Source organism: Dendropsophus ebraccatus, chromosome 2 (genome assembly GCF_027789765.1).
Source record: "Dendropsophus ebraccatus isolate aDenEbr1 chromosome 2, aDenEbr1.pat, whole genome shotgun sequence".
In the NCBI taxonomy this organism is placed as follows: Eukaryota; Metazoa; Chordata; class Amphibia; order Anura; family Hylidae; genus Dendropsophus; species Dendropsophus ebraccatus.
Genome location: NC_091455.1, coordinates 170,266,072 through 170,293,869, shown reverse-complemented (window position 1 = coordinate 170,293,869; position 27,798 = coordinate 170,266,072). Strand labels below are relative to the sequence as shown.

The following is a 27,798-nucleotide window of genomic DNA, read 5'->3' as shown; positions in this document are numbered from 1 at the left end:
CGGGTCACTACAAGACCCCATTCACACAAACAGGAATCGCCTCGTAGCCCTAGCCTAATGCTCGCTATCAAACCGCAGCCCAGACTTCTCTAAGTTCTATCATTACTATGTAGTGCACAGACCAGTGTGAGATCCGGTGTGCATTGCACGCTCACACACACCCTCTCTCTCTCTCTCTCTCTCTAAAATGCAGCGCATCACCCTATAAAACCCCCGGGGCCGCAGGTGGGCGGGTCCTAGCGCTGACAGGTGGGTGTGTCCAGTGAGCTCACGGGTTTGTTCGCAAACCAATGAGTAGAGAAGATCCAGATTGATTGGCAGTGCAAGCCCCGCCCCCCACGGGTGTTGTGGTTTCACCCCGGCAGTGCAGAGGCTGCTCAGGGTGCCGGTGGTAGCGGCTGCTGCTACGGCCGGGGAGTCCGGGCATCGGGGTAAGTGCTGGGGGTGATGGCGGCTGCACCAGTCATGTACAGAGCTGTGTATGTATGTGTAACCGCACTTGTGTGATTGTGCAGCCCGCACACACCCTGAGCCACAGTGTGCAAGTGGCAGGCGTGTGAGCACACAGCACAGTGTGACAGCAGTGAGGATTATATATATATAGGTGCCGCTGCTGGGGGACATCAGTGTGTAGTGTAGTGACACCTCTGTGCAGCCGCAGCATATGGTGTGCACACAGCCTTATACTGCAGCCGCACACAAAGCCCGGGCAGCTGCATATAGGACTGGATGGTGCTGGGAGAAGGGAGACGCCTGGCTGGGCATGTGTGTCTGTGATGTGTGCACTGCATTGGTCTCCTGTGTGTCTGTGATGTGTGCACTGCATTGGTCTCCTGTGTGTCTGTGATGTGTGCACTGCATTGGTCTCCTGTGTGTCTGTGATGTGTGCACTGCATTGGTCTCCTGTGTGTCTGTGATGTGTGCACTGCATTGGTCTCCTGTGTGTATGGGTGATGTGTGCACTGCATTGGTCTCCTGTGTGTATGGGTGATATGCAGTGCATTGGTCTCCTATGGGTGATGTGTGCACTGCATTGGTCTCCTGTGTGTATGGGTGATGTGTGCACTGCATTGGTCTCCTGTGTGTATGGGTGATATGCAGTGCATTGGTCTCCTATGGGTGATGTGTGCACTGCATTTGTCTCCTATGTGTGTATGGGTGATGTGTGCAGTGCATTGGTCTCCTATGTGTGTATGGGTGATGTGTGCACTGCATTGGTCTCCTGTGTGTATGGGTGATGTGTGCACTGCATTGGTCTCCTGTGTGTATGGGTGATGTGTGCACTGCATTGGTCTCCTATGTGTGTATGGGTGATGTGTGCAGTGCATTGGTCTCCTGTGTATGGGTGATGTGTGCAGTGCATTGGTCTCCTGTGTATGGGTGATGTGTGCACTGCATTGGTCTCCTGTGTGTATGGGTGATGTGTGCACTGCATTGGTCTCCTGTGTGTACGGGTGATGTGTGCAGTGCATTGGTCTCCTGTGTGTATGGGTGATGTATGCACTGCATTGGTCTCCTGTGTGTATGGGTGATGTGTGCACTGCATTGGTCTCCTGTGTGTATGGGTGATGTGTGCACTGCATTGGTCTCCTGTGTGTCTGTGATGTTTGCACTGCATTGGTCTCCTGTGTGTCTGTGATGTGTGCACTGCATTGGTCTCCTGTGTGTCTGTGATGTGTGCACTGCATTGGTCTCCTGTGTGTCTGTGATGTGTGCACTGCATTGGTCTCCTGTGTGTCTGTGATGTGTGCACTGCATTGGTCTCCTGTGTGTCTGTGATGTGTGCACTGCATTGGTCTCCTGTGTGTCTGTGATGTGTGCACTGCATTGGTCTCCTGTGTGTCTGTGATGTGTGCACTGCATTGGTCTCCTGTGTGTATGGGTGATGTGTGCACTGCATTGGTCTCCTGTGTGTATGGGTGATGTGTGCACTGCATTGGTCTCCTGTGTGTATGGGTGATGTGTGCACTGCATTGGTCTCCTGTGTGTATGGGTGATGTGTGCACTGCATTGGTCTCCTGTGTGTATGGGTGATGTGTGCACTGCATTGGTCTCCTGTGTGTATGGGTGATGTGTGCACTGCATTGGTCTCCTGTGTGTATGGGTGATGTGTGCACTGCATTGGTCTCCTTTGTGTATGGGTGATGTGTGCACTGCATTGGTCTCCTGTGTGTATGGGTGATGTGTGCACTGCATTGGTCTCCTGTGTGTATGGGTGATGTGTGCACTGCATTGGTCTCCTGTGTGTATGGGTGATGTGTGCACTGCATTGGTCTCCTGTGTGTATGGGTGATGTGTGCACTGCATTGGTCTCCTGTGTGTATGGGTGATGTGTGCACTGCATTGGTCTCCTGTGTGTATGGGTGATGTGTGCACTGCATTGGTCTCCTGTGTGTATGGGTGATGTGTGCACTGCATTGGTCTCCTGTGTGTATGGGTGATGTGTGCACTGCATTGGTCTCCTGTGTGTATGGGTGATGTGTGCACTGCATTGGTCTCCTGTGTGTATGGGTGATGTGTGCACTGCATTGGTCTCCTGTGTGTATGGGTGATGTGTGCACTGCATTGGTCTCCTGTGTGTATGGGTGATGTGTGCAGTGCATTGGTCTCCTGTGTGTATGGGTGATGTGTGCACTGCATTGGTCTCCTGTGTGTATGGGTGATGTGTGCACTGCATTGGTCTCCTGTGTGTATGGGTGATGTGTGCACTGCATTGGTCTCCTGTGTGTATGGGTGATGTGTGCACTGCATTGGTCTCCTGTGTGTATGGGTGATGTGTGCACTGCATTGGTCTCCTGTGTGTATGGGTGATGTGTGCACTGCATTGGTCTCCTGTGTGTATGGGTGATGTGTGCACTGCATTGGTCTCCTGTGTGTATGGGTGATGTGTGCACTGCATTGGTCTCCTGTGTGTATGGGTGATGTGTGCACTGCATTGGTCTCCTGTGTGTATGGGTGATGTGTGCACTGCATTGGTCTCCTGTGTGTATGGGTGATGTGTGCACTGCATTGGTCTCCTGTGTGTATGGGTGATGTGTGCACTGCATTGGTCTCTTGTGTGTATGGGTGATGTGTGCACTGCATTGGTCTCCTGTGTGTATGGGTGATGTGCAGTGCATTGTACTTTATAGGTGCATGGATTGTGTTCTGTATACAATAGAGTAACAGCTCAGTGACTGAGTGGGATGTGTAGTGTCTGTGATTTACAGGGTGAGAGCCCTAGAGCTTTTATGTGATGTGCTGTGCATTGTTCTTTACATTATATGTGATGTATGTAACCCTGATGTGTGATATCATGTTGTCCAGTATATTGCACTTATATTAGCATGTGTGATGTGCTGTATGTAATGTTTGGAGCCCTGATGTGTAATATGTGTATGTAGTATATTGCACTTTATATAGGAATCAGTAATGCATGTAGCCCTGTATGTAATGTATGTAATGCATGGAGCCCTGATATGATGTATATTGCTCTTTATATAGGTATATTGCTCTTTATATAGGCATGTGTGATGTGATGTGCTGTATGTAATGCATGCAGCCCTGAAATTATGTATATTGCAGTATATTGCTCTGTATATCGGCATGTGTGATGTGATGTGCTGTATGCATGGAGCGCTGATGTTGATATGATGTTTGCAGTATATAGCACTTTATTCTGTGGGTGCATGTGTAATATCCTCTATTGTGTTCAGTATGTAATGCAGACTGTGACTAGTGTGCTGTGTGATGAGATCGGCCCTTGATGTGCATGTGTTGTGATAAGTGTATGTACAGTAGTTCAGAGGAAGAGCCCTGGGGCTTAGTGTACATGTGCTGTATGCATGTGTGTGACAGCTGGGGCTGACATTCTCCCACCGCCTCCCATCTACTGATGTGTCCATTTGTCACATCCTGATTCCTACAATGCCTTTTAATAAGAACAATGGTGGATGTTCCATTCCTGGCTATTGTTTGTTCACATTATTGTGCCCTAATATGTAACCATTCATTACCATGATGGATGATGTTCCCCGCTTTATCATTGATAGTACAGGCCTGTGTATGTCTGTGTAGTCGCTATTGAAATTCTTAACACGATTTCTTTCCTTATTTCAGGTAACCAATGCTGAGGACTGGATCTGTCCATGTAATCTTATCTATTAACCCCTTATAGCTGATGAATCGGGTGCCAGCATACCGGCCTGTGTGTGATTACCCTGGTACATTGCACTGAAGAAGAGGGAGAAGAGTTGTACCAGGAAAGGCTCTGCTGCTGACAGCCTCATGGCAGAACCAGGTGGGGGAGGTGGAAGTGCTGGCGAAGGGAGCGTGCCCTTGCCTTTGGAGTCTGCAAATGGTAAATTACCTGTAACTGCGAGCAATGGCGACAGAGGAAGTGGCGAGAGTAATGGAGGAAAGTGCAAAATTGAGAATACTTCTAGCAGCGGTGTATCCAATGGAGATTGTGCCCGCTCAGATAGCAGAGATGACAGTGGATCTGCGCAGCCTGAGAGCCCTAGCATTGATAAAGTGGACAAACAAGGATTGCCTCGGAGGAGTAGCATCATCAAGGTGAGGGGGTCTCTGCTGTACTTAGGATTCGCTGGGTGTCATCCATCACTAGTTGATGTCATGTTTTCTCATGGTGATGGAGAGGCATATGTCATAGCGTGTAACATTATTAGGAATACATCTGTGAAGATCAATATCCTGCTGTCTGGGTGATGACATATAGATGGGTCTGAATTTTGTTATTCATTACTGTGGAGGCGGCCATGTTGTCATCTCAACTAGTACTTGCTAGAATGCAGTTTACCTGTTCCTGGTGAAGGGTAAAGGTGTACCAACCTATGGCCAAATGATAAACCACACTAAATGATCTGGAGGAGGAATTCTTACACTTTCTGGTTCTAGAATTGGGATGTCAGTGTATTATTCTTAATACTGTATACTATTACAGCCATTTTGTCACTCCTCTGTACATGTAGTTAATCCGCTGCGGATTTAATGACTATAAATAAATGGCTGAAATCCGCAGCATCAGACCTACAGCGTCAAATCCACAGCTAATTTTCTTAAGAAGGAGTGGGCTGAAGGCATATGAGAGTTATCGGCTTCACACAAGTGTATGGGTGTACGTCCACAATACAGATCTGAAATCTGAAGGTATTGGGGATGAGATACCATCAGCTTGTCATCAGCATTTCGTCAATATTCCTTATGTATTTCTGTGACGGACTGTCTTCTAGACAGAGAATCAAGTAAAAATGGATGCAAAGTAGAAATATGGATCAAACATGGATGCATTCCTATTTTATTCCCTTTCCATTTTTAAGTTATAGGACCATGTGATTATTTCCACAGATTACATTAGCTCCGTATTGGGTCCAGATGTAATACTGACACATGACGTGCTTGTGTGAAACCCACCCAAAGCACCTTGGACCCTACTACTGTATGTGACATGTACAGTATAGAAGAATTCCTCATCTCCATTATAACTAACAGCTCTGGGTACCTATGTAACAGTGTCTTGAGGCTCTGGAGCTATTGCCGCATGCTGGGAGTTGTAGTTGTGTGACAGTAGGAAAACCACTGGTTGGTGAACCCTGCTGGGTAGTAAATATACAGCACACTAATGTCAGTCATGTTCTCTATAGAGGATAAACAGGTTGGAGCACATGTAGTGGAGTATACACAACTATGTCAGTGTGGGGATAAGAATTATTGTGATCTGGGCTTGTGACAGTCCTGAGATCTTATAAGCTGCAGGCATATATTTTAGCTTTAGTAATGCCGTGTGACTCCATCACAACCTATTATTATGACACTACACAAGTTACACAATGTGCCGTTCAGTGCCTGGCAACCTCAGGCAGGCCACACCTGTCCGAAATAGCTGCTATAAGCTCTTTGCTGCTGCCAGAAATGTGTAACGGTGTGTGGCATTGGGTGGATCCCCTGATAGTGGCTGACATCTTCTCATGCCAGTCTCTTATCTAGTGATCAAGGTGGTTGTCGGTCCTCCCTCCACCCGGGGTGGTGGAGCTTTACCGTAAGCTGTCTCACTTCTGACAGTCATACGCTGGTTCATTTCTCCCGTCCCACCCCCGTTCTTTTGGTGTTAGTGAAAGTTGTTTGTTAGTAGTACATAGGAATGGGTGTGAGCCTCAGCTTAGCTCCTACTATTGCACCGGATCTCATCACAGGAACTGGGTGTTATGTGCTTACAACATTCACCTCTGTCACTTTACTTTAACTGTTTCCTCATTGTGTCAGCTGCTCTGGGTAGCCTTGTGATGCTAGTGGTCCCTGATGGATCATGTGCTTTATACGCTGATGTCTATTACTGGTTTATAGACCGTATAATAGTCGTAAATCAGTTGTGTCCATATAGATACTCTTACAATGAATCACAGTGTATCTGACAGGAAGGATCTTTGTTGTTGTTACAAGGCTCTGTTCACACTGGTATTATTGTCCTGTTTGCTGCATCAAGAATAACGTATGCTGTATTATTCCTGCTGAACCTAGGCATAAAGCTAAAGGAGACAACTACAAGTCATCAGGTTCTTTCAGGACTTGTCTGTATCTGTTCTGCTCAGTGTTCTGCCACAGTGTTAGTGTGAATAAGACCTGGTAGTCACTCTGGGCTTTGGATGTATTTTGAATAAAAACTTTTTATAGATGTTAAAGTTTTGCTGGGTTCACGTCATGATTTTCTGTGCAGAATAAATAAGTAGGTGGACATTATGGGGGAGATTTATCAAGCATGGTGTAAAGTGAATCTGGCTCAGTTGCCCCTAGCAACCAATCAGATTCCACCTTTCATTTTCCAAAGAGTCTGTGAGGAATGAAAGGTGGAATCTGATTGGTTGCTAGGGGCGACTGAGCCAATTCCACTTTACACCATGTTTGATAAATCTCCCCCGAATTCATAACCCTATTACACCTACTTTTGGACTACCTTGTGTGTGTGTGTGTTTGTCTGTGTGGTGTGTGTGTGTGTATATATATATATATATAATATATTATCTTATAAAGATGAGATGCTGATGTATAGGACCACAGACAGGCACAGCCTCCATTGACTTTAAAGACCCAAATGTAGTCAGCTGCTGACTATGTAATCTCCCGAATGTTTACATGTTTGGGTATGGACCCCAAAATGCAGCAAACCAATGCTTTAGGGTCGGAGCCCGCATGTGTATATGTTCTGAGAATGACCGTCTTATTTTAGGCCTGTCCTCAGAATAGGTGATCAGTATCTAAACAGTGGGGGTCCAGCACCCCTCCAATCAGCTATATGTCAGAGCTGTGGGGCCCACATATACAGAAAATGGAGCGAGAAACAGAAAGCTCCATACATTGTGTAGTGGCCATGCTGGGTTACTACAGCACAGGTCCCTTTTTCATAATCAGCTGAGCTACAGCAATCCAGTACAGTTTCTACACAATGTATGTGACTGTCTGCTTCTAGTTATTTTTATCGTATATACTGTAAGTTCTACAGCTCTAGGTCTGGGTTGCCAGGTGTCACACCTACACCAATCAGATATTGATGGTCTATGATGAGAATAGACCAGTGAAACCCCTTTAAGTCGTGCAGTGTCTTTATAGTAGCCTGTATTCTGCTGACACAATCATAGAAGGAGGGATTCATTTTCAGAATTGTCCGAATTCCTAACAGGGTTTAGTTTACCAGGAATTGGTGCTATGTCCAAATAAAGAGGTCTTTGGCTTGGCTTAATGTATGAGACATTCAGCTAATCCGAGGTCCTCTTTATTAGGACGTAGATCTGTATGGTTGCAGTAGATAAACAGGCAAAAACATATAGGCCGGACTGTAAAGATCAGGACCTTCCAATTCATGTTCCCAAGAGAGCAGATTGTGTCTGACTAATTTATACAGTCAACTTCTTCATCTATAACCATATAAATATACAATGTATAATTCTTTTTTTTTTTTAAAGATCAGCAATGCACCTAGTGACATCACTGGATTTCACTAATATTCACTAGAAAGGTATATTTCCCCTGGACTAATGCTAGAGACATGCTTGCTTCTGAAGCTGGAGACAGAAATGATTTGTGGGTAAATCCGGCCAATTTTGTTAGTTGCTGCCAAATGTCTATCACCTACTGTAGATATTGGATTACCCTAAACCCTAACAGATTAGCTGGATATATCAATTAGTGTAATTTATTCCCTAATCACATAGTTTGTTCCTGTGCATCCATTCATGAGGACAGGTTAGGCCATGTTCACATCTGCACCTATAACTTTTTGCTCTTTTATAGGAACAGAAAGAATACTGTGACGTTAGTGCTGCAACACAAACATGACGTAAGCCAGTGGTGTCCAGCAGACCCCTGTAATGGGACCCTTTGGGTTTCTTTAGCACAGGTAAAGCCAGGTAACTGTGTACTGCTGGTGGCTACACTTGTTTGTTGTTTCCTGTTGATGATGAAGGAAGGTCTTATTATGTGCTACCTAGACGAGTTGTCTGTCTGACTTGTAAAGCCTACACTAATTTCTCTAGGGCTATATATATATATATATATATATATTTGTAGATCCCTATGGACATTCTCTAGGTTTATGGACTAGCGTGTAAAAAACGCTTTACTCCCAGTTGTGTTTTGAGATCAGTGCTCCAGGGATGTTTAACTCTGTCTATATGAAGATGGCCACCAATGAAACTTAACCAGTCTGTGCTGTAGATCTGCCTGGGCTCATCTCTATTGGTAACATGTAAAGATAGAGTATTACAGTGTACCACAGAAATGTAATCCGGCCAGAGTAAACTAAAAATAATGAAACCTGCCTTAGCTAAAAGAAGTATGGAGTCAAGTTTATGGTGTATAGTGCCAAAAATCTGTCATGGCATAAAGGAGATAACAAACCGTGTACAGATTGTGAAATGAGCGCCTTGTTGTCTCCTAATGAACTATAAAAGAAAACAACTTTGACCATTTATAGTTCCCAAGTCATCCCTTTTGAAAATAGTGTCTGGCATAGTTAAGGGCTATTGTTATACTGTATAATTTTGAAGCCAGAGAGTTCGGTAAACACTCCAACACTTCAAAATGTAACCCAGTGGACTTCTCGAGGAGGCACAATGTGGGCTCAAGGTGCTTTGGTGGAAACTATGGTGGACTCCCTTAAGAGGATTCAGTTTCTTATCAAGCGCCCAAAAAATTTAATAAAGTGACTATAGTGAATTGGGCCTCTTCCGTGGATAGGGATAACCAAAAGTTTTAGAGAAACTTGTGTTTCTGCCATGGATGTTCACCTTTTATGGTGCAAGCTTGGCTTAAATTGGACACTGTTCAGGCCTATTTAGGGGCCAACAGTAGAAGTGAGCGAATGTTTCAGCAAAACCCTGAACACTAGGCATGCCGAGCATTCAGGGTTTCCCAGACCCGGAATTCCTGTAACTTCACTAATCCCTAGCCAACAGGTTTCTATGTGGAACAAATGCAATAAGGGCCATCATTTTTTTTTTTTTTTCTTTTGTAAACCTGTGATGGGAAAATTCTGCACCATGTGAATTACAGTAGAAAAAAATTGGGACGTGGATTTTTCTCGTTCCATACATACCATTGTATGAACGGGGCCCAGCTGTCCTATTTACAGCCTAAAGATCTGCATTGTTGTTTTTTACTACGTTGTTTTTAGTTGTTTGAATGTTCCAGAAGATAGTTGACCTTGTAAGAAGTGAGCCGTGCCTGTTTTTGGCCAAGGATAAATGGGTGATGTATACATGTTGCAGCTGTAAATCCTATTGTTTCATGTAGTTTACAGATCTTAAGTATTAATTAGCAGTGGGATGATTGGAGAGAGCATCGCCCAGACATTGGCACGTACCCAGCTTCTCTTTTATATTTGTCTTATGTTAGGGTATGATGTAAGATCAATGCCATGTGAAAGCCTTTTATACCTTTTCTCATACACAGTCTTCATTCAACCATTAAATGTCTTTTAATAAATTATTATTTATATAGAAATACACTAGTGCCTTGGATTACGAGCATAATTCGTTCTAGGACCGTGCTTGTAATCCAAATCCACTCTTATACCAAAGCAAATTTTCCCATAAGAAATCATAGAAATGCAGATAATTGGTTCCACACCCCAAAATAATTATTTATTATTTTCAATCACGTGTAAAACTAATGAAACAAACATTCAGAAACAGCAGAATATGTGATATTATAAGTTACTGTGCAGGAATGGAGAGAATGGGAAACACAGGGGCTGACAGACTGCAGGGAGCATGAAGGAATCAGCAGGCTAGATGTGAGCACAGTATAGCAGCACTCTCTGTCCAGGTAGAGAAGGGTTACAGCTATGAAGAGATTTACCTCCACAGTCCCATCCCCTGATGTAAGCCCCAGCCTGAAGTGGATCTGCTATGATTTGGAAGGTGATGGAGACTTCCTGGGTCAGAGTACAGTGCTGTAGACCCCGCTGTGCAGACCATGCCCCTCCCCCACTCCCCCTCTTATCCAGCACAGGGAGCTCTTAAACCAAAGCAATGCTCTTAAACCAAGTCACAATTTTGAAAACTGTGAGCTCTTAAACCAAAACGCTCTTAAACCGAGTTACTCTTAAACCAAGGTTTGTTTTTAATAAATATGTTGCTGGCCCAGGAATCTGCTGTTTACTTATCTGTTTGACTTAAAGCAGCCCTAGAAACAGGCTAATAGTCCTAAACTGGTAAAGCAAGGCCAAGATAGGACACGGCCCTTTGTGATGTGTAGTGATTATGTTTACCGTTGCCGAAACTGTGAAAATAAATTTAAATAGTAATTTTAAAGTGAATTCTGTCAGTCTTTCTGGGGAAGCTTCTTATAAAGCAGGAGGGGCTTGGGCAGATTTATATTTACTCGTTGTTTAGTGTTTTAAGCCTCATTCTGGTTCTAGGAGTCCAATGGGCGGTCCTACTCTGACAGCTATTTCTGTATGCACATTCATACAGAGAAGGCTGTCAGCCTCCTAGGCCTAGAAAAAGAGGAGGCTTAAATGAATAAATGATAGGTTGTCCTAAAACTCTTCCATGTTCATAACATGTCTGTTGGCTATGGCTTCAATAATCTGTCAGATATCTGTGTGTGTAAAAGGACCTTTAGAAGCACTTCAAGGTCCTGGAGTGGCCTAGCCAGTCTCCACACCTGAACCCAAATCTTTAGAGGGATCTGAAACTCAGCCCCAAAACCTGAAAGGAGGAGGGGAACAAAATCCCTGCCGCAGTGTGTACAAACTTGGTCACGAACTACAGGAAATGTCTGCCCTCTGTAATTGCAAACATAGGTCTCTGTACCGAATATAAAGTTCTGTTTTTCTATTGTATCAAATAATATGTAATTTAAACATCAAACAATGGGATATTCTAGAGTTTTCTTTATAGATCCTGTCTCTAACAGGTAAAGTGTTCCTGCGATAGAAATTACACACCTCTCTATTCTTTGTAGGAGGGAAAACGTGCAAAATCGGACATGTATCAGATACTTATTTCTCCACTGTCTATGTATCTGTGTATATTATTATTATAATAGACAGTACTATAAAGCCACCGCTACCTTTAATGTACGCATTGCAGAAGCATGAAAATATTTTGGCTGTGAAATAGTTTACAAGCCGGTTGTGCCCTTGAGCCTTCCTGTTCTTTTCCATATTTCAAGTCGGTAGTAGCAGCAGCCAGGTTTACCTGGCCGGATAGAGACCCATGATTTCCTGCCTTGTACTTGTATTTGCCTTATTTTATTGTGTTCCTTATAGACTGGTTGGTGTCCTCTTTAGGAGCAGGACGCAAGTGATATTGTAGCATCTAATCTAATGACATTTATAAATGAGGGTTCTCTATCATTGGACGTGTTTCTGGAAAACCCCAGATGCTACAATGCTAATGTGTTCCTCAGTATTTGAGATCAGTCGTAGGAAAGTTTGTAGTCTATAAGGGCGTGGTATTATTTAATGGAGGAATTATGTTTTTAGACAGAAGCAAAATTTTGAACGCATCATTTCATGGAGGTAATCCTTGTGCCTATTGGTACAGTATATTGAATTTAGTGGTATTGTCCCCCCACTATGACCCAGAGAACTGAACATTAGGAGCAGCACCCACTGTGATAGACTCAAGAATGTATTACCTTAACAGCCATGCATGTTAGTGGCTGCCATGCTATATGTCTTGCTGGGTGCAGCTGTTTACTAGGAGTGTGGATATGGGGCTGAGGGGCTGTGCATCTCATGATTCCCACCCTAACGGCACCCTCTCCGCTATTATTCTTACCCAATTGTGTAGGAAAGTTCCCAAATATGCCAAATATTGCTCTGTTCTCTCCGTTAGAAGAGGGGGGTGTAGCAACAGGAGGCTAGGGGGTGCCAGGGAAGGTGCGGCGGCAGCAGCAGCAGCAGCAGGACCCAGTGCACACCAGGACGCGCGGCACCAGGGAGCAGGAGGACGGGGGAGCCGGGTGCAGGGTGAGTTGTGGGGGAGAGGGGTATAGGCAGTGGGGGGTGCAAAGGCAATCCGGAATCCCGGCCACTGATGTACATCAGGAAAGTGCCGTGATTCCGGCGCTCCCATAGACTTCTATGGGGGCGTCCTGGCCAGAATTCCGGAGAAAAATAAGACCTGTCCTATTTTTTCCAGATCATTTTTCCGGAACGGACACCCTTCCGGAGAAATCCGGAAGGGTGTCTGTGCCTAATTAAAGTGTATGGGTCCGGAAAACCGTCCGGATTTCCTGATAGGAAATCCGGGTGGTTTTTCCGGACATGTGAAGGGGGCCTCACAATATTGTGTGAACATAGCCTTTCTTTGTTTTCAATCCAGTCCTGGTTTTGGTTGCTATGAGGACCAGACATGAGGACCAAATAATGCCTGAAATACACTGTGTGTGAACCCAGCCTCAGGCTGGGTTCACACTACGTATATTTCAGTCAGTATTGTGGTCCTCATATTGCAACCAAAACCAGGAGTGGATTAAAAACACAGAAAGGATCTGTTCACACAATGTTGTAATTGAGTGGATGGCCGCCATTTAATGGCAAATATTTGCTGTTATTTTAAAACAACGGCTGGTGTATTGAAATAATGGCCGTTATTTACTGTTATATGGCGGCCATCCACTCAATTTCAACATTGTGTGAACAGATCCTTTATGTGTTTTTAATCCACTCCTGGTTTTGGTTGCAATATGAGGACCACAATACTGACTGAAATATACGTCGTGTGAACCCAGCCTAAAGGTGCAACCGGCCAAAAGTGATTTACAATGTTTGTAAGACTGAAGTCCTTATACATGTTACTTACAAACATGCAGCAATAAATGTCACTATTTCCATAGCTGATGCAACCTGCACATTTATTGTGTCTTTGGTGTTTTTGTAGTGGAGAGTACCTCTCCATTGGCAGCAGTAGCGTCTACATTGTACATGAGAAAAAGAAAACAACAAATGATGGAAATAATCTGTGATGCCAGTAACTTAAAAGAATGGGAAAGGAACCATACTTTCCTTGTGTACAGTTTAGTATCACCATGTGTTAAGTTAGCACAGTCGTTTTTCCCATATTCCTGTAAAAGCACAAATAACATTCATAATCAGGCAAGGTTACAAACTTGGTTCTGCTAGGTCTGGGAAAAAAACTTTGAATGTTTTACAGTCACCTTTCTAGTTCAATCTTATTTCTTAAGTTTTCAGTAGTAAATAGGTGTTAGGATTTGGAAAAAAAACATAGGAAAAAAGACACCTAGCCCTAGTCCCCCTCAGCTCTCATTCACCTCCATTCAGTCCCCCAGTCTTCTCTCACCTTTCCGCATCCATGATGAGCACTTGATGCAGAAAATGCCAGCTCAGCCAATCACTGCCTGAGACAGGACACTGCTGCAGCCTCTGATTGGTTGAACAGGCAGGTCCTACACCAAGAATAGAAGCTGCAGGGCCGGTAAAGTATGCCTTTATTTCTATTTCACACAAAACCAAGCATTTTGGGCCATCCAACAGCTTAAAAAATGGATGTAATATTGTATGTGAACAAATCCTATAGCTAAAATCTGTCTAAATTAGGCAGTACACTACATCTGTGCAGAACCAGGATAAACAAAAACGTCCAAAAAGATTAGGTTTTTTTTTTTTTTAGTAGACTGTTTTTTTGTTACTTTACTTTTTTTGTTTTTTTAGTAACTTTAGTAATCCGAAAAGTTACTTTAAACCATACAGGTAAACGGAGACTAATTTCTAGATTAGTGCAGCTTTATAAGATATCCTGATATCATCCACACATATGTATGTAAATGTTTGACAGCTGTACATATGTGAGATAACATAATGAATTTGGTGGACTTCCTGTCACTAATGCAATTGATGAACACTACAGTCGGCCTCACCCAAACCTGTATTGTCTGCTCAGGGTATCTTCTGATGTGGCAGATTTGTTATCCTATTAACCCAATGCTGCTACAGAAACTATCCCATTTACATGTGTGAAATGGATTTTCCATTCACAGAATTTTCTGCAACAAATCTGCTACATATAGACTTACCCTAAGTGTGCAGTCACATTACGGAATTCTCGTGGATAACATCCCGTGGATTCCGCCGCTCACTCCCGCGTGCTCCTGCTTCAATCTCTGTCCGTCCTATAGACTACATTTTATGCTGGGGAAGATTCCGCCGTCCGCCCAAAGAATTGATGTGTCAAGAGGGGGCGAGCGGCGGAATCCACAAGATGGTATGTGCACCCTTACAGGGTATGATAGTTTGCATTAAAGCGCACAGCAAATACATACACTTTTTAAAGGGGTTATCCAGCGCTACATGGCCACTTTCTTCCAGAGACAGCCCCTCTCTTGTCTCCAGCTTGGGGGGGGGGGGGGGAGGGTTTCTGCTCAGTTCCATTGAAGTTAATGGAGCTTAATTGCAAACCGCACCTAAACTGGAGACAAGATTTGTGCTTTCTCTGGAAGAAAGTGGCCATGTTTTTGTAGCACTGGATAACCCCTTTAATGTGCCACTTTAAATGTGCTACACAGACATCCTAAAAATCTTGATCAGTTGGGGTCTTGATGTTCAGGTCTCTACCAATCACCAAATAGATCTGGGAGACTGTCCAGCTCATTGCAGGATTAGGGCTCCATAGACTTATTAGTACCTGCCTGCAAATGTATAGATCTGTTTGTACTCCATTTGACCATATGGAATAGTTTGTCGATTGAACAAGCCTTGATGCATATCGCCCAAACAGAGAATTCCTTCAGTTAAAGGGGTTATCCATTGAAGTGAATGGAGCTTAATTGCAAACCACACTTGAACTGGAGACAAGAGGGGTGCTGTCTCTGGAAGAAAGTGGCCATGTTTTTCTAATGCTGAATAACCAGTTTATTAGGGGCTCTGAATACTTTTACCATCATTCCCAGTTATTGGGGAGAGCATTCCTGAAGCCATCATGTAGCCTTCCTCCATTCACAGAAGATATTGTGCAAACAGTCCTTTGGATTTTTGTATGTTTCTAGTCGAGGGCCACACTATGTAGGGGAAGACTTATCAAACATGGTGTAAAGTGAAACTGGCTCAGTTGCCCCTAGCAACCAATCAGATTCCATCTTTCATTTTCCAAAGAGTCGTGAGGAATGAAAGGTGGAATCTGATTGGTTGCTAGGGGCAACTGAGACAGTTTTACTTTACACCATGTTTGATAAATATCCCCCTATGTCCTTTTGTAGTTCTGCTGAATGTAACTGTGGCGCTACAGCAGTACATTGAGTTACATACAATGCTGTGCTATAAGAAGTCTCTCTGTAGTGCAGGCCTTATTCAGGAATGGTTAAAGATTGATAAAAACCCATCGTTATTCATTAGAATTAGAGACATTTATCTTGAGCGGTGTGACATTTAAGAAACACGTAGCAGCCTTCAGTCAAATGAATGTTCTTCCATTGTGCCAAATAGCATTAACACATCTCCCCAGCTGTAGTCTGTTATCTTCTGTACTATACGTTGACATTGCAGATGAGACAGGAAAACGTTGGGTTGTTTCGGATATGGTTATGTAATTGCTTCTCTGTAATGTAAGGAAGTGTGTAACAGAATAGGGTCCGGCATGGACTGTGAATTGTACTACGTAATATACAGAGATACCAATAGCACAGGATACAGACCTATACTGCGATTATATAAGCCACTGAATAGAATAACATTTATTATCTTGTGACAAAGAGGCTAGATATATTAGCCAGCAAGTGATCAATCAGTTCTTAAAGCTGGAAAAATGAAAAAAACTGTTCGGATCTGAGAGCTTTTGACCAGAACCACATTGTGATCTGTAGGTGACTGGGTGAGAGTGGATCCAAAACAGCGGGTCTTGTGTGGTGTCCCCAGGTATGTGGTGGTATGTAGGGAGGAGAGAGGCTCCCAGGTGAGGCCCACCTGCAAGACATCCATATGTCCTAAAAAGTCATATAGAAAAGATCTATCTTAAGAAGACAACCCCTCCAGTGTCCATTTAGTTCCTAAATGGATAATATAATTTGCTATGTGTTCAAAGCCTTTTACATGGGCCGATTATAGGCCAGTAGTGTTGCTAGAATCGCTCCTGCTGCCTATAATCAGCTTGCTTAAAAGTGAAAATGGGAATGGGAAAATGCCTGATCTTCGGCTGATCAAATTTTTTCAGAAAGCTTCAAAATTTGTTGGTACCGTAAACATGTTAATGTGTGGCCGATAACAATAAAAGGAAACTGACAGCACAGATATGTATATATCTGTGCTGGCAGTTTCCAGTTCACAAGCAGCAGTGTATACTTACTAGCCACGCTGCTTGTGATCTGGCATCCAGGTCTTCAGTCCTCCGGCCACTGCTGTATCTTAAAGGGGTTATCCAGCACTACAAAAACATGGCCACTTTCCCCCTGCTGTTGTCTCCAGTTTGGGTGGGGTTTTGAAACTCTGTTCCATTGAAGTAAATGGAGCTTAATTGCAAACCACACCTTAACTGGAGACAACAGTAGGGGGAAAAGTGTCCATGTTTTTGTAGCGCTGGATAACCCCTTTAAGGCTGCCTCCTCCTCCAGAATGACTGACAGCCAGAGGAGGCAGGGCATAAAGATATAGTTTGTGACGGGAAGACTGGAGTCCTGGATGTCAGATCATAGTAAGTATACACTGCTGCTTCTGAACCAGAAACGGACAGCACAGTTATATACATATCTACGCTGTTAATTTCCAGTACTGCCGAATGATACAAGGAATGTTTTTGCTGCCTGACCATCTGATTTGTTGTGGCATGTAAATGCGCTGCTAACGCGCCCGGCAAATTATATAATGTTAAAGGACCCTTACACTCATATTTTACTGCAATTGGTAGGTGAAAAACTATATAACTACATGAAATAGTGGATCAGTCATACACTGAACCATAAGTGTCCCTCACTGGTCATCTGAGATAGTAGGGCTATGGCGCTGTATGTTCTCTGCTTACCAGCCTGTATCAGTTCTCTACACAGAGGAGCACAAGTGGGTTTGGCCTTTTTTAGACGGGTTTTGCCATCTTCCTGATAAGACGCATTTCTCAGTATTGCTGACTCTTCATCATCATCAGCCACTTCTGTAACCTCTAGAGCAGCGTGGCTTCCAGCAATAAGAAAAAAAGTGTTTTTGTTGTATTTCTCCTTGGAGATTGACCAGAGCCTGGGAAGTGTCATTTACTGAAACCAGTTATATATAGGTTACTTGGAAAAAGTGCAAAAAATGTTTAAATAAAAAGCATAAAGGAAAACAAGCATTTGTAGAATTGAAACTGTATGAAAGAAAGCTGAGCGTGCATGAGTTGCTGTGGGTTAGGCTTTATGTAGCACTATTGACTGACTGTAGCCTATGAATGACATAGGCCACAAGGTGATATTAAATATATATAAATATAAGTAATAAATAAATAAGTAATAAATATATACTGATTATTGTTTTGCCTTATGTTTTGCTGTTCAATTACGAAGCTGTTAAAGAATGGGCAATGTGTTTTTATAAATGATCCCTAATGTGAAGTGGATCTCTTCAGAATGCAGTATGTGATAGGGGAGAATTTTTTTTGTCTGAATAAAAAATATTAAATCTAAAAAAAAAAAGAAAACTATTTAAGGTAGCTTCACACACACTGTATCACAGCAGATTTTATGCTGCAGATCCGCAGAAGATCTACTGTGGATCCTGTATGTGTGAATGCACCCTAAGGCTATGTTCACACTACGCATATTTGAGGCTGTATGTTTGAGGCTGTATAGCAACCAAAACAAGGAGTGGATTAAAAACACAGAAAGGCTCTGTTCACATAATGTTGTAATTGAGTGGATGGCCGTCATTTAATGGCAAATATGTGCTGTTATTTTAAAACAACGGCTGTTGTATTGAAATAATGGAAGTTATTTACCGTTATATGGCGGCCATCCACTCAATTTCATCATTATGTGAACAGAGCCTTTCTGTGTTTTCAATCCACTCCTGGTTTTGGTTGCTATGAGGACCTGACATGAGGACCAAATACAGCCTCAAATATACATAGTGTGAACCTAGCCTTGAGGGTAGAACACGTAATGTGTTTGCAGCAGATCTCACTAGCCCGGCATAGAAGTAGTTAAAGAAAGTTGCCACTATTTTCTCACAGCGGAATTAAAGTCTGCTGCAAGAATGCAGGGCTATTCACTCTAAGGGTACTATTGCACGGGCCGATAGGGGACCGATAACAACTGTAAACGAGCGCCAGTCTGCTAGATCGGCGCTCGTTTACTGGGCCTATTACACAGCCCGATAATCGTTTAACAAGGGCTGCAAGGACATTGTTACCGATGCCCTAGCTTAAACGGTAATCATTACCTATCCACGCTCCAGGGCTGCTGCTGCAGTCCGCTTCTCCCCGGGTCCCTTGCGCTGTAGCTTCAGAGCGGCCTGTCAGCTGACAGGCCACTCAGCCAATTGCAGGCCGCGGCGGTCCTGGCCTGTGATTGGCTGAGCGGCCTGTCAGCTCAGACAGGACGCTCTGAAGCTACAGCGCGAGGGACTCGGGGAGAAGCAGAGCCCAGCAGCAGCCTTGGAGCGTGGATAGGTAATGTATATCGTCAGTCGCCGGCCGCGCACCGCTATTACACGTAGCAGTGCGCGTCGGCGCCCGACAATTAGAGGTTCTAACCTATATCAACGATCAGCCGATGACAACTTTCGGCCAATTATCGTTCTGTGTTATAGTAACCTTAGAGTTGGTTCATACTACAGAATGGGGTGGATAATCCACCGCAAATTCCATTGCTCGACCCCGCTCGAGCGACGCAATTTGCAGTGGATTATCCAGCCCTATTCCATATTCCATAGGGTGAACCCACCTGAATGGTAACAAGTATTGCAGTGGGTTTGCTGCAATATGCACAGCATGAACTCGTTACGTGTGAATCAAGGGATATTCCTATCTGAACATATGTTGCGTTTACACGGAGTGATAATTCGCCCAATCGAACGATTAACGATTTCAAAGTAACAATGTGTTTTTTATAATGATCAGTGTTTAGACGGAACGATATATCGTTTGGAAAAAATCGTTATTGCAATCGTTTTTAAGATCTCACACATAGGGTAAATAGGTGAAAGACTGTTTACACGAAGCGATTTGAAATTTTTTTGTCAACGACCAATGACGATTTGAGAACATGTTGAAAGATAAAAATGAACGATTTCTCGATCGCCACTTGATCGTTTGCCGTGTTTACACGGTACGATTATCGCTCAAAAGCGATCGTTATCGATAATCGTTCCGTGTAAACGCAGCATTACATAGTTATACTTGTAGGGCACATACATTCATTTAGCAAATTTGCCTCCTTTTCCTGAAATGCTTTTCTTTCCCTTCCATCGTTGACGGCTCTTTGTCTAGGTCACCAACAAACACTCCGCTCTAAAAGCAGTGGTCTGGCTGGTGTGTGTATATAGCTATAATGTAAATGTATTGAGATCTAGTGTATATACTGTTTATTATAGCCATATATACACCAGCCAGACCACTGTTTTTAGAGCAGAGTGGTGGTTGGTAACCTAGACAACAATCTATCAACAATGGGAGGGAAAGCAGCATATCAGGAAAAGGAGGCAATTTTGCTAAATTAATCTATTTGCAAAAATATTCACCTTGACAAGTCCTACAAGAATAACTACATTAGTTAAGTTGGATTACCCCTTATAAAGGGTTTGCCCCATGTTTTATCCTGACGACACAGCATAAATAACACATTACAGAGGGGTCAACCTCTTGGACATCCCACAATCTCAAGAAAGGACCTCGAGTCTCCCCTGTAACCAGAGCGGCGGTCACTCATGCACACCATTTTTCTCTATGGGAGCTGCTGATTATGGCTGAGCACAAGTCTCGGCCATCTCTGCCTCCTCCTATAGAGCAGCATTACTGCTCCATTTATATTACAAACCTCCGACATAGACTTATATTTCTGAGAACAGCTGACTGCACTGGCAGATTTCTTCCCGGCATAGCAGATTTGCGTTATGTAATTTTTTAAAAAATTCTAAAATAATTATTAATTCATTCTCTTGATTTACTTTTCAACTAAATCCTGACAGGATACTTGTGCCTGGCAGCCTGTACCGAGAATGATGCACAAGTGAATCCTCTTTTAAGTGTCCCATAGGGGCCATAATTGAATGATCCTAAAGTGACTGCTGACATATGAGATGGATTAAATTATTTTAGCTGCTGTTTCAAAGCTTTGCAAAATACATACAGCCTGTGTCTCAGAAGATGGATGAAGTTACTTGTCTCCTGTGAAATTAGATTGCACGTACATGTGAGCACTACTAATCACAGAAACGCCAGGCCCCTCCTGGAAGTGTGGGCGAGATGATCTGCTTCTTCAATGACGAAAGAGGAAAATTTTTTTTTTTATTCTGTCTGAAGGGACTGTCTGATGCTCAGAACCAAAGATAAAATCGTAAAGATTAAAACTTAGTCATGTTTATTGTGTTCCAGATGACACACACACTGTGGATCTGCTAAAAACCTAAGCATAGGAAAAAACAAGAAGGGGGGCTGTGGTAAATTGCTATAATACGTCTTGTAGCTTTTAATAGTGGTATGCAAACAATAGTGAACAAACACATAAAGTATATCGCCAACTGGTGAAGATACAGGGTAGGGTTACCTTTGGTCAGTCATTATAATACATCGTAACTACTGCAAAGCCCCCCACTGGTTTAGGTGTCCTTAAAGGCCAGGAGGGACTTGGCCCTTCAAGTGGAACAGTGTAGGTCCGTATAGTCTTTTGGTGTGGTCAGTTAGAGAGGAGGATATTACGTACTATGTCATAGGTATAGTATATACTGTAGGCGTATATATATCTATATGGGGGAAGGTAGTGGGAGATAGGACATTGTTGTTCCAACTGGTTATGTGGGCTATTTTTAATGAGAACTGAAACTCAATTTATGTCCCATCTTCCACCTTCCATCACCTTTCTCTCGTTCCGAATTCCTCAGAGAGTGAGAAGAATAGTATTTCTGCATGCGCATTGATACAGGAAAGTCTGTCAGTTACTGAGTAGGACCACCCACTGAACTCTTAAAGTGATACTTTCAACCCCCCCCTTACTCTATGGAGGATGGGCAGTGTCACCTAGTCAGGTACATATCGAATGCGTTGCATCTACGTTTGTGGATGGTGCGGAGAACCACACATAGAAGAAGTACATTGACAGTATCACTTTAAAGCGTTACTGTCACTTACTGTCACTCATTCATGTAAATCTCTGCTCATTCTGGGCTAAATAGTCAAATGGGCATGGGAATGATTGACAGTTCTCTCTATATGTATACTTGTACACAGATAGCTGTCAATCACTTGACTACTTAGTCTAGAATGGACAGAGAATGGGTTATCCTGGAACTTTTCTAACAAAACTACATATTAGTCTGTTCAGCTCCTCCTGCTCTATAACCTTCTGCTCGCAGATTGGACTGCATTTTCAATGTGACAGATTCCCTTCACATTTGGAAAGCCCATATTAGGTTATATGGATGTCAGAGACGTGTGAGTGCTCTCTATAAGGGTATGTTCACACTGAGCAAATGTGACGGAATTTCCGCTTGCCTCACTGCGACACTGTTTCTCTATGGGAGCGCTCGCACACCTCTGCATGCTTCACTCTTCGCTCAAAGAATTGACATGTCTTCCTCATTTACTCCCTAAGGGTAGGTTTACACTAAGGAATCCACGCGGAGATGTTCCCAGAGGATTCCGTTGCTCGTACCCGTTCACGGCAGCTCCATAGATACCATTCTATGGACGGGCGGATTCCTCATTCCGCTGAAAGAACTGACATGTCTATTCTTTCAACGAACAGTGGAATCGGGCCGGCCATAGAATGGTGTCTATGGCACGGGCGGATATGCGCGCCACCACGAACGGGTATGAGTGACGGAATCCGACAGAACTTATCCGCGCGGATTCCATAGTGTGAACCTACCTTCAGAGTGGAGAGCCACTAATTGACCACTATGTAACCACTGTTTGCTGTAGGTCTAGGGAGCCATCCTGTATTGATCATCTGATTGTTCTGGTGGCCTTCATATCACGGACTGTCTGTGATGAGAATATCCCTTAAGATGAGTCCTAGCACACACTTTTAACTACTGGTTACACATATACAGACATATAGTTCGACCAGCACTGTATATATCGAGAGGTACTAGATAGAGATATACTAGTAATGAAGTGGTCCTGGATGGTATATATAACAGTGGGGACTAGGCTGGGCCACAACCAGGGATTTGTTACATTGTGTTACACACAACACCCTGGTGATAGGCTTGCAGGGCAACATTATTAAGAAAGGTGTTAATAGAGTCAGATTTATGTAGGATTATGAGCAGCTCAGTCTTTGACATATTATGTTTAAGAGGATGAGAAGCAACCAGAGGGAAAAAGCAATCTAAGATCTAAGCCTTGCTGTCAGCATGTGAGGTTTTAGTTGGGATCCTTGTATTCTATACACAGAATGAAGTCTTATATAACTTCAGCGTCCTGTAATACGGAGTAGAGCAACTCTATACTTACAGTATGTGGAGGATGTAGGGGCAGGATACTATTCTGTGCAGGAAATATGGTGGTCATAGTGAGCCAAGAAGATTTACTCCAGGTAAATCTCATTCCTTTGAGCGTTACATTTTAGACATCGATTGAGAATCTGTATATGGATTATTCTGTACATTGACATTTAACAGAATGTGATTTTACCAAAATGTAATTCTAATATGTGAAGCTCGATGTAGTTTTCTTTTTCATCTCATTATTGGGGATTTATAAATTCTCAGCTGTAAAGAACAAATGTCTTGGCGGGCGCCAATATGCGGTGAAATATCTTTCTGTACGTGAACCCTTCTGTTTTATGAGAATGAATGATGAAAATCCTTCTTTCCTTTTAATCAAATTATAAAAGGATCATCCTGCAGATATTTCCCCACAGACATATTATGGCTCTGGTACAGGTTTTATGCTTCACAGAGACGTAATACAGCTCACATATATGTGCTAGCATCTGTTCTCATATGTGACAAATAATGGTTTATCCACATACACTGCTTACACTGGGTCAGAAGTGAACATTTGCTGGCCTCGAGGGGCGTCCATGGACTGGTTGAAAAGCTGGCTGTTTTTCCATTTGCTATCGTATGTTTTAGTATGTGGGATGTTCCATCATATAGTCTATTATGGAGAGACTTGCCCTGGACAAGCAATATACCATAGCATAACATCAATATTCAGCAACATACAGAGGCCTCTAGAGTGACACCAATGTGTAGGGTCCCTGTACGCTGCTATACAGCCTTCAAGCCACATATAGTTTAATGTGAATCTTTACCATAATCAAATACTTAGTCTTCCAAACCTTAAAACTATTATAATATATAAAAACAGGTCAGAGTGAGATTAAAGCGATTGTACCACTTCCCGCAATAAAATATTTTTATGTGACCTGGTCGGCATCGACACACAGATCCTGATGGAACCTTCCATTTCCCAAACTGTTACCCTTTTCCCACCATCTGTGCATCTATATGCAAAAAGGGTCACTTTGTACACTGGAGGCGGGTCCAGGCGGGTCCTCCCCTTTGTCACACAACCAGACCTGATTCTGAAAGATGCAAAAGAGTCCGTGGAGCCTCGGTTGTGTTTTGTAGGTTGATTTGTCATTGCCCAAACTAACCAAAATCCTACTCCACACTGATGAGGGGTAAATACCCCGAAACAGCTGTGTGTGGATGGATGTCTGCTTTGGTAAGCCCTTGTCATGTCGCAATACTCGCATCCGAGTTAGACTTTGACACAAAAGGGGCCACCCTGGTTATCCCCTATTTATGTTCCAATACTCGCAACCGAGTGGAACTTAAGAGGCTACCTATCAGTTTGGTTTGGTGCTCACCCCATCTGGGGGCACCCTTTGGCAACAGGCTAGATAAATCTGGCTATTCTGAAAAAGGCGTATCACCCAGGGAAGGAGAAATCAGTGCATTGGGGTATTGCTGGGCCCACCTCCAGTGCTCGAACAGTCCTATTTGCATAGAGAAACTGGCACAGATGGTGGGATGCCGGTGACGATTTGTAAAATGGATGGTGCCATCAGGATCTATGTGCCGGCGCCAACCAGGTCATCTAAAAAAAATTTTTTACGGAAAGTGCCACATTCACTTTAAATAAAGATGTTATGAGGACTGATTAAACAAAGATCCATGTAGACACAAGATATTATATAATAAAGACATCTCTATTGGGAAAAAGATTGTAATAAAAATGAACATAGAGAATAAGCACCAGAAAAAAATAAGAAAAATATTGATTATTATAGATTTAAGAAGTATTCCACCAAACTTTTACAGATGTAGTGAACATCTGCTGATTAGAAAGGGGTAAAAGGGCATCATATGATGCCAAGGAGGGGAATAACCAGCGACCTGGGGTGATAAAAGATAGGGCATAAAACTCTGTTTTTTATCTTTTTGTTACTTTTAGTAATTTGCTTGCTTATGACTCGTAAATAGTTATTCCTATCATTATAAATGTAATTTATTGTGCAACATTATTGATCTGTTTGCATTTTAAGAGATTTTACTTTATATCGCCTTTAACTAGATATTCTCCAGTGCTATGTAATGGTGCAGCTCCCTCCTTTCTGCAGTGATTCAGCTTGTAGCAGCGAGGCGTCTGTATTACACAATCACACTGCTTGCCTCCTGTGGATTATAAGAGGTTAAATCTGCTACAAAATCTGATCCTTGTGACTTCTCCGCAGAGCACCACCGTAGTACAATGTCCCTGTATGACTTGGCCTGTATAGCGGAGGGCACGTTCTAACACTACACTAATAGGAGATGAATGTGAGTTTAATCCTTGCAGCGTATAACACTGTGTTGTCTTGAAAGGAGTCTGATCAATGGCATCAGTAGAGACTGCCTGAACTTTTCCAATCGAGAGCTGAGAATAGCGAGTATTTTTACACTACATTGGTTGAGTGTCTCTCTCCGAAGCATCTGTGTATCCCCATTCTCGAGTGACATTAGAAAACGCAGCCATGTTGACGTAACGTGAATTATTTTGGCACAAAACGTTCTGTGGAGTAACACAATGAATTTTTAACAAAGCGAGGGAATATTTTTCCACGTCTTATCACCAATGGTAAAGGATAGAAAATATACACACACCCCTAGTAGTTACTACTCTTAATTTCTGCCTTTCGTTCTTTGTGGGGGGGCTGAAAAGGGAAATTAGGAAATTCTTACCGGAACAGTGTCATTGACTTGCGGGATGATTCATAGAGTTGTATACAGTAAAACTACGGACAGATGTGACCATGCATGTGTAAGATCCACAGTTCTTACTGGAGAGTTTACTAAGATTATAAGAAACATTTGTTTTCCCTTGAAGGCGAAATACTGGAAGAAAATCTCCCAGTCGTTCTGTGCTGAGCTACTATTGCTGGAAGTTACAGTCCCCTAAGCTTAGTTTCTATTCTCCGCTGCGGATTCTGGCTTTAGAGAGCTTGGAGCACTATTTTTTTTTCTGACAAGTCGCTGATGCCCTGATGGATCTCATTAGGGTCCTAGGGGTCCATCTATAGTATGAAAGCCACAATGCGTTTGTAAACAAAGCTAGTACCGCTTTTCTTCTGTTACATCATTATTACAAGGACATTGATTGGGTAAATGAGTATGTTTTATCAATATACACGTGGAATAAAGGAATTGATGTAGATGATGATTTGGAGGGGAGTATTCTGAAGTACCCCTTTGACCCACGTCAGCAGACCTCTCACTAGCCAGCCAACACCCTGCTCTGCACTTAAGAGGGGCTACAACCCCGAAACAGCTGTCTTCAGATGGGAAATCTTTCCTTTTGGAGAGATTGTTTGGCTTGGCATAAAATCCCCAGTCAATGTTCTAAGACTCCTTGAGGGAGACTTGACTTGAGGGGACCTCTCTTTGCTCACGAGGTGTGAGAGCTATTTTGCATATCCTTTCTGAAAAATATGGAAAACTGTAGCATTGGAGTACCATATCAGGCTCTGCCACTGTGTTATTACATGAACAGAGCTACAGCCACCTCTGTTCCAGTACTACCTCTGTATAGCCTAGAACATGAGCTCCTTATGGTATTTTTCCCTGTTGACCTTGCTTCTGAGGAATATGGTGCCTTAGAGACACCAAAGAGCAGAATCCAAAGGCTCCATGTGCCCAGCCCATACGCTCAATGAGTAGCATACAAGGGCAGGCCCACCAGCCCCTGCTCCTATGTATACTATTTGCATGGTCAGTCGAGGTTCTTCCAAGTTTATATAACACTCTGAATTTATAAAAAATCTGATGTCCTATTCACTAAATTAAACCTGAAACGAATCGCTGGAAATTCTCTCATCTCTAGTGCTGACCTAAAAACATTGGAAAGCCTTTTTATAGTACTGTACTGTTTAATCATTCACATCTCTGTTATTTATATGCATTCTGAGTTGAATTGAATCTCTTATGTTTTCTGTTATAGTTACTAATTTTATTGGAGAAGACTGTAGAAAGGACAGGAAATTCTCCTATTCCTTTAGGTTGCCTCTGCCTAGATACTAGAACTTGCTGGATCCATGTTTTCCAGTCCTCAGGCTGCATCTACCTTTTCCAGGCAGTGGGGTTCAGATGCTGATCGTTCGGGTTTGTGCAAATCCGAACTTTTGGAAAGTTTGCTCATCTCTAATGGATACAAGATGGGATACAGTTTGGCATGGAGGTATACAGCTTCTGTATGGCATCCTTTAGGCACATTTGCCCACAGGTATTGCAGATGGGCCTGCAGATCCTGCGTACTCAAAGGTTGTCTAAGCTGGTGTCTCAGCTGGTCCTATAAATGTTCAACTGGCAATAAATCTGGCAACTGGACAGGCCAAGTAAGGTTTGCAGTGTTAAGCTGCTATTACTTGGGGCGATCTCATGGAGCAAGCAAGCGCTGACCTGTCAGGTCAGAGCTCGCTTTCTCCTCTTTCCCCTCCCGCTGCCGATGCTATTGCACGTGCCGACAGTGAGCGGGTAAGTGTGGGGGAGGTTGCGCGGGAAGCTAGGGGGAGTGCTGCCAAGTAGGGTTGATAATCGCTTCATGTAATATTGCCTTTAGACCTTCCTGGGAAACCTTTGCTGTGTGTGTGGAATAGCATTATCCTGCAGAAAGAAGCCCCACCATGAGAGACAACACATGGACGTAAAGTTGCTTATATACAGTGTACAGT

At 43.2% G+C, this 27,798-nt stretch overlaps 1 protein-coding gene across 2 annotated transcripts in view; it reads left to right on the top strand.

Annotated features, from left to right (window-relative positions):
• Positions 1-332: 332 nt before the first annotated feature.
• The window catches only part of PLCL2 (phospholipase C like 2), a 149,969-nt gene continuing 122,503 nt past the window's right edge, over positions 333-27,798 (top strand). For both annotated transcript variants that reach the window (XM_069958703.1, XM_069958702.1), the window contains exons 1-2: positions 333-431; positions 4,099-4,554. In XM_069958703.1, coding sequence (XP_069814804.1) covers positions 4,267-4,554 — 288 coding nt within the window. In that variant the 5' untranslated portion in view covers positions 333-431; positions 4,099-4,266. The remainder of the gene's footprint in view (positions 432-4,098; positions 4,555-27,798) is intronic.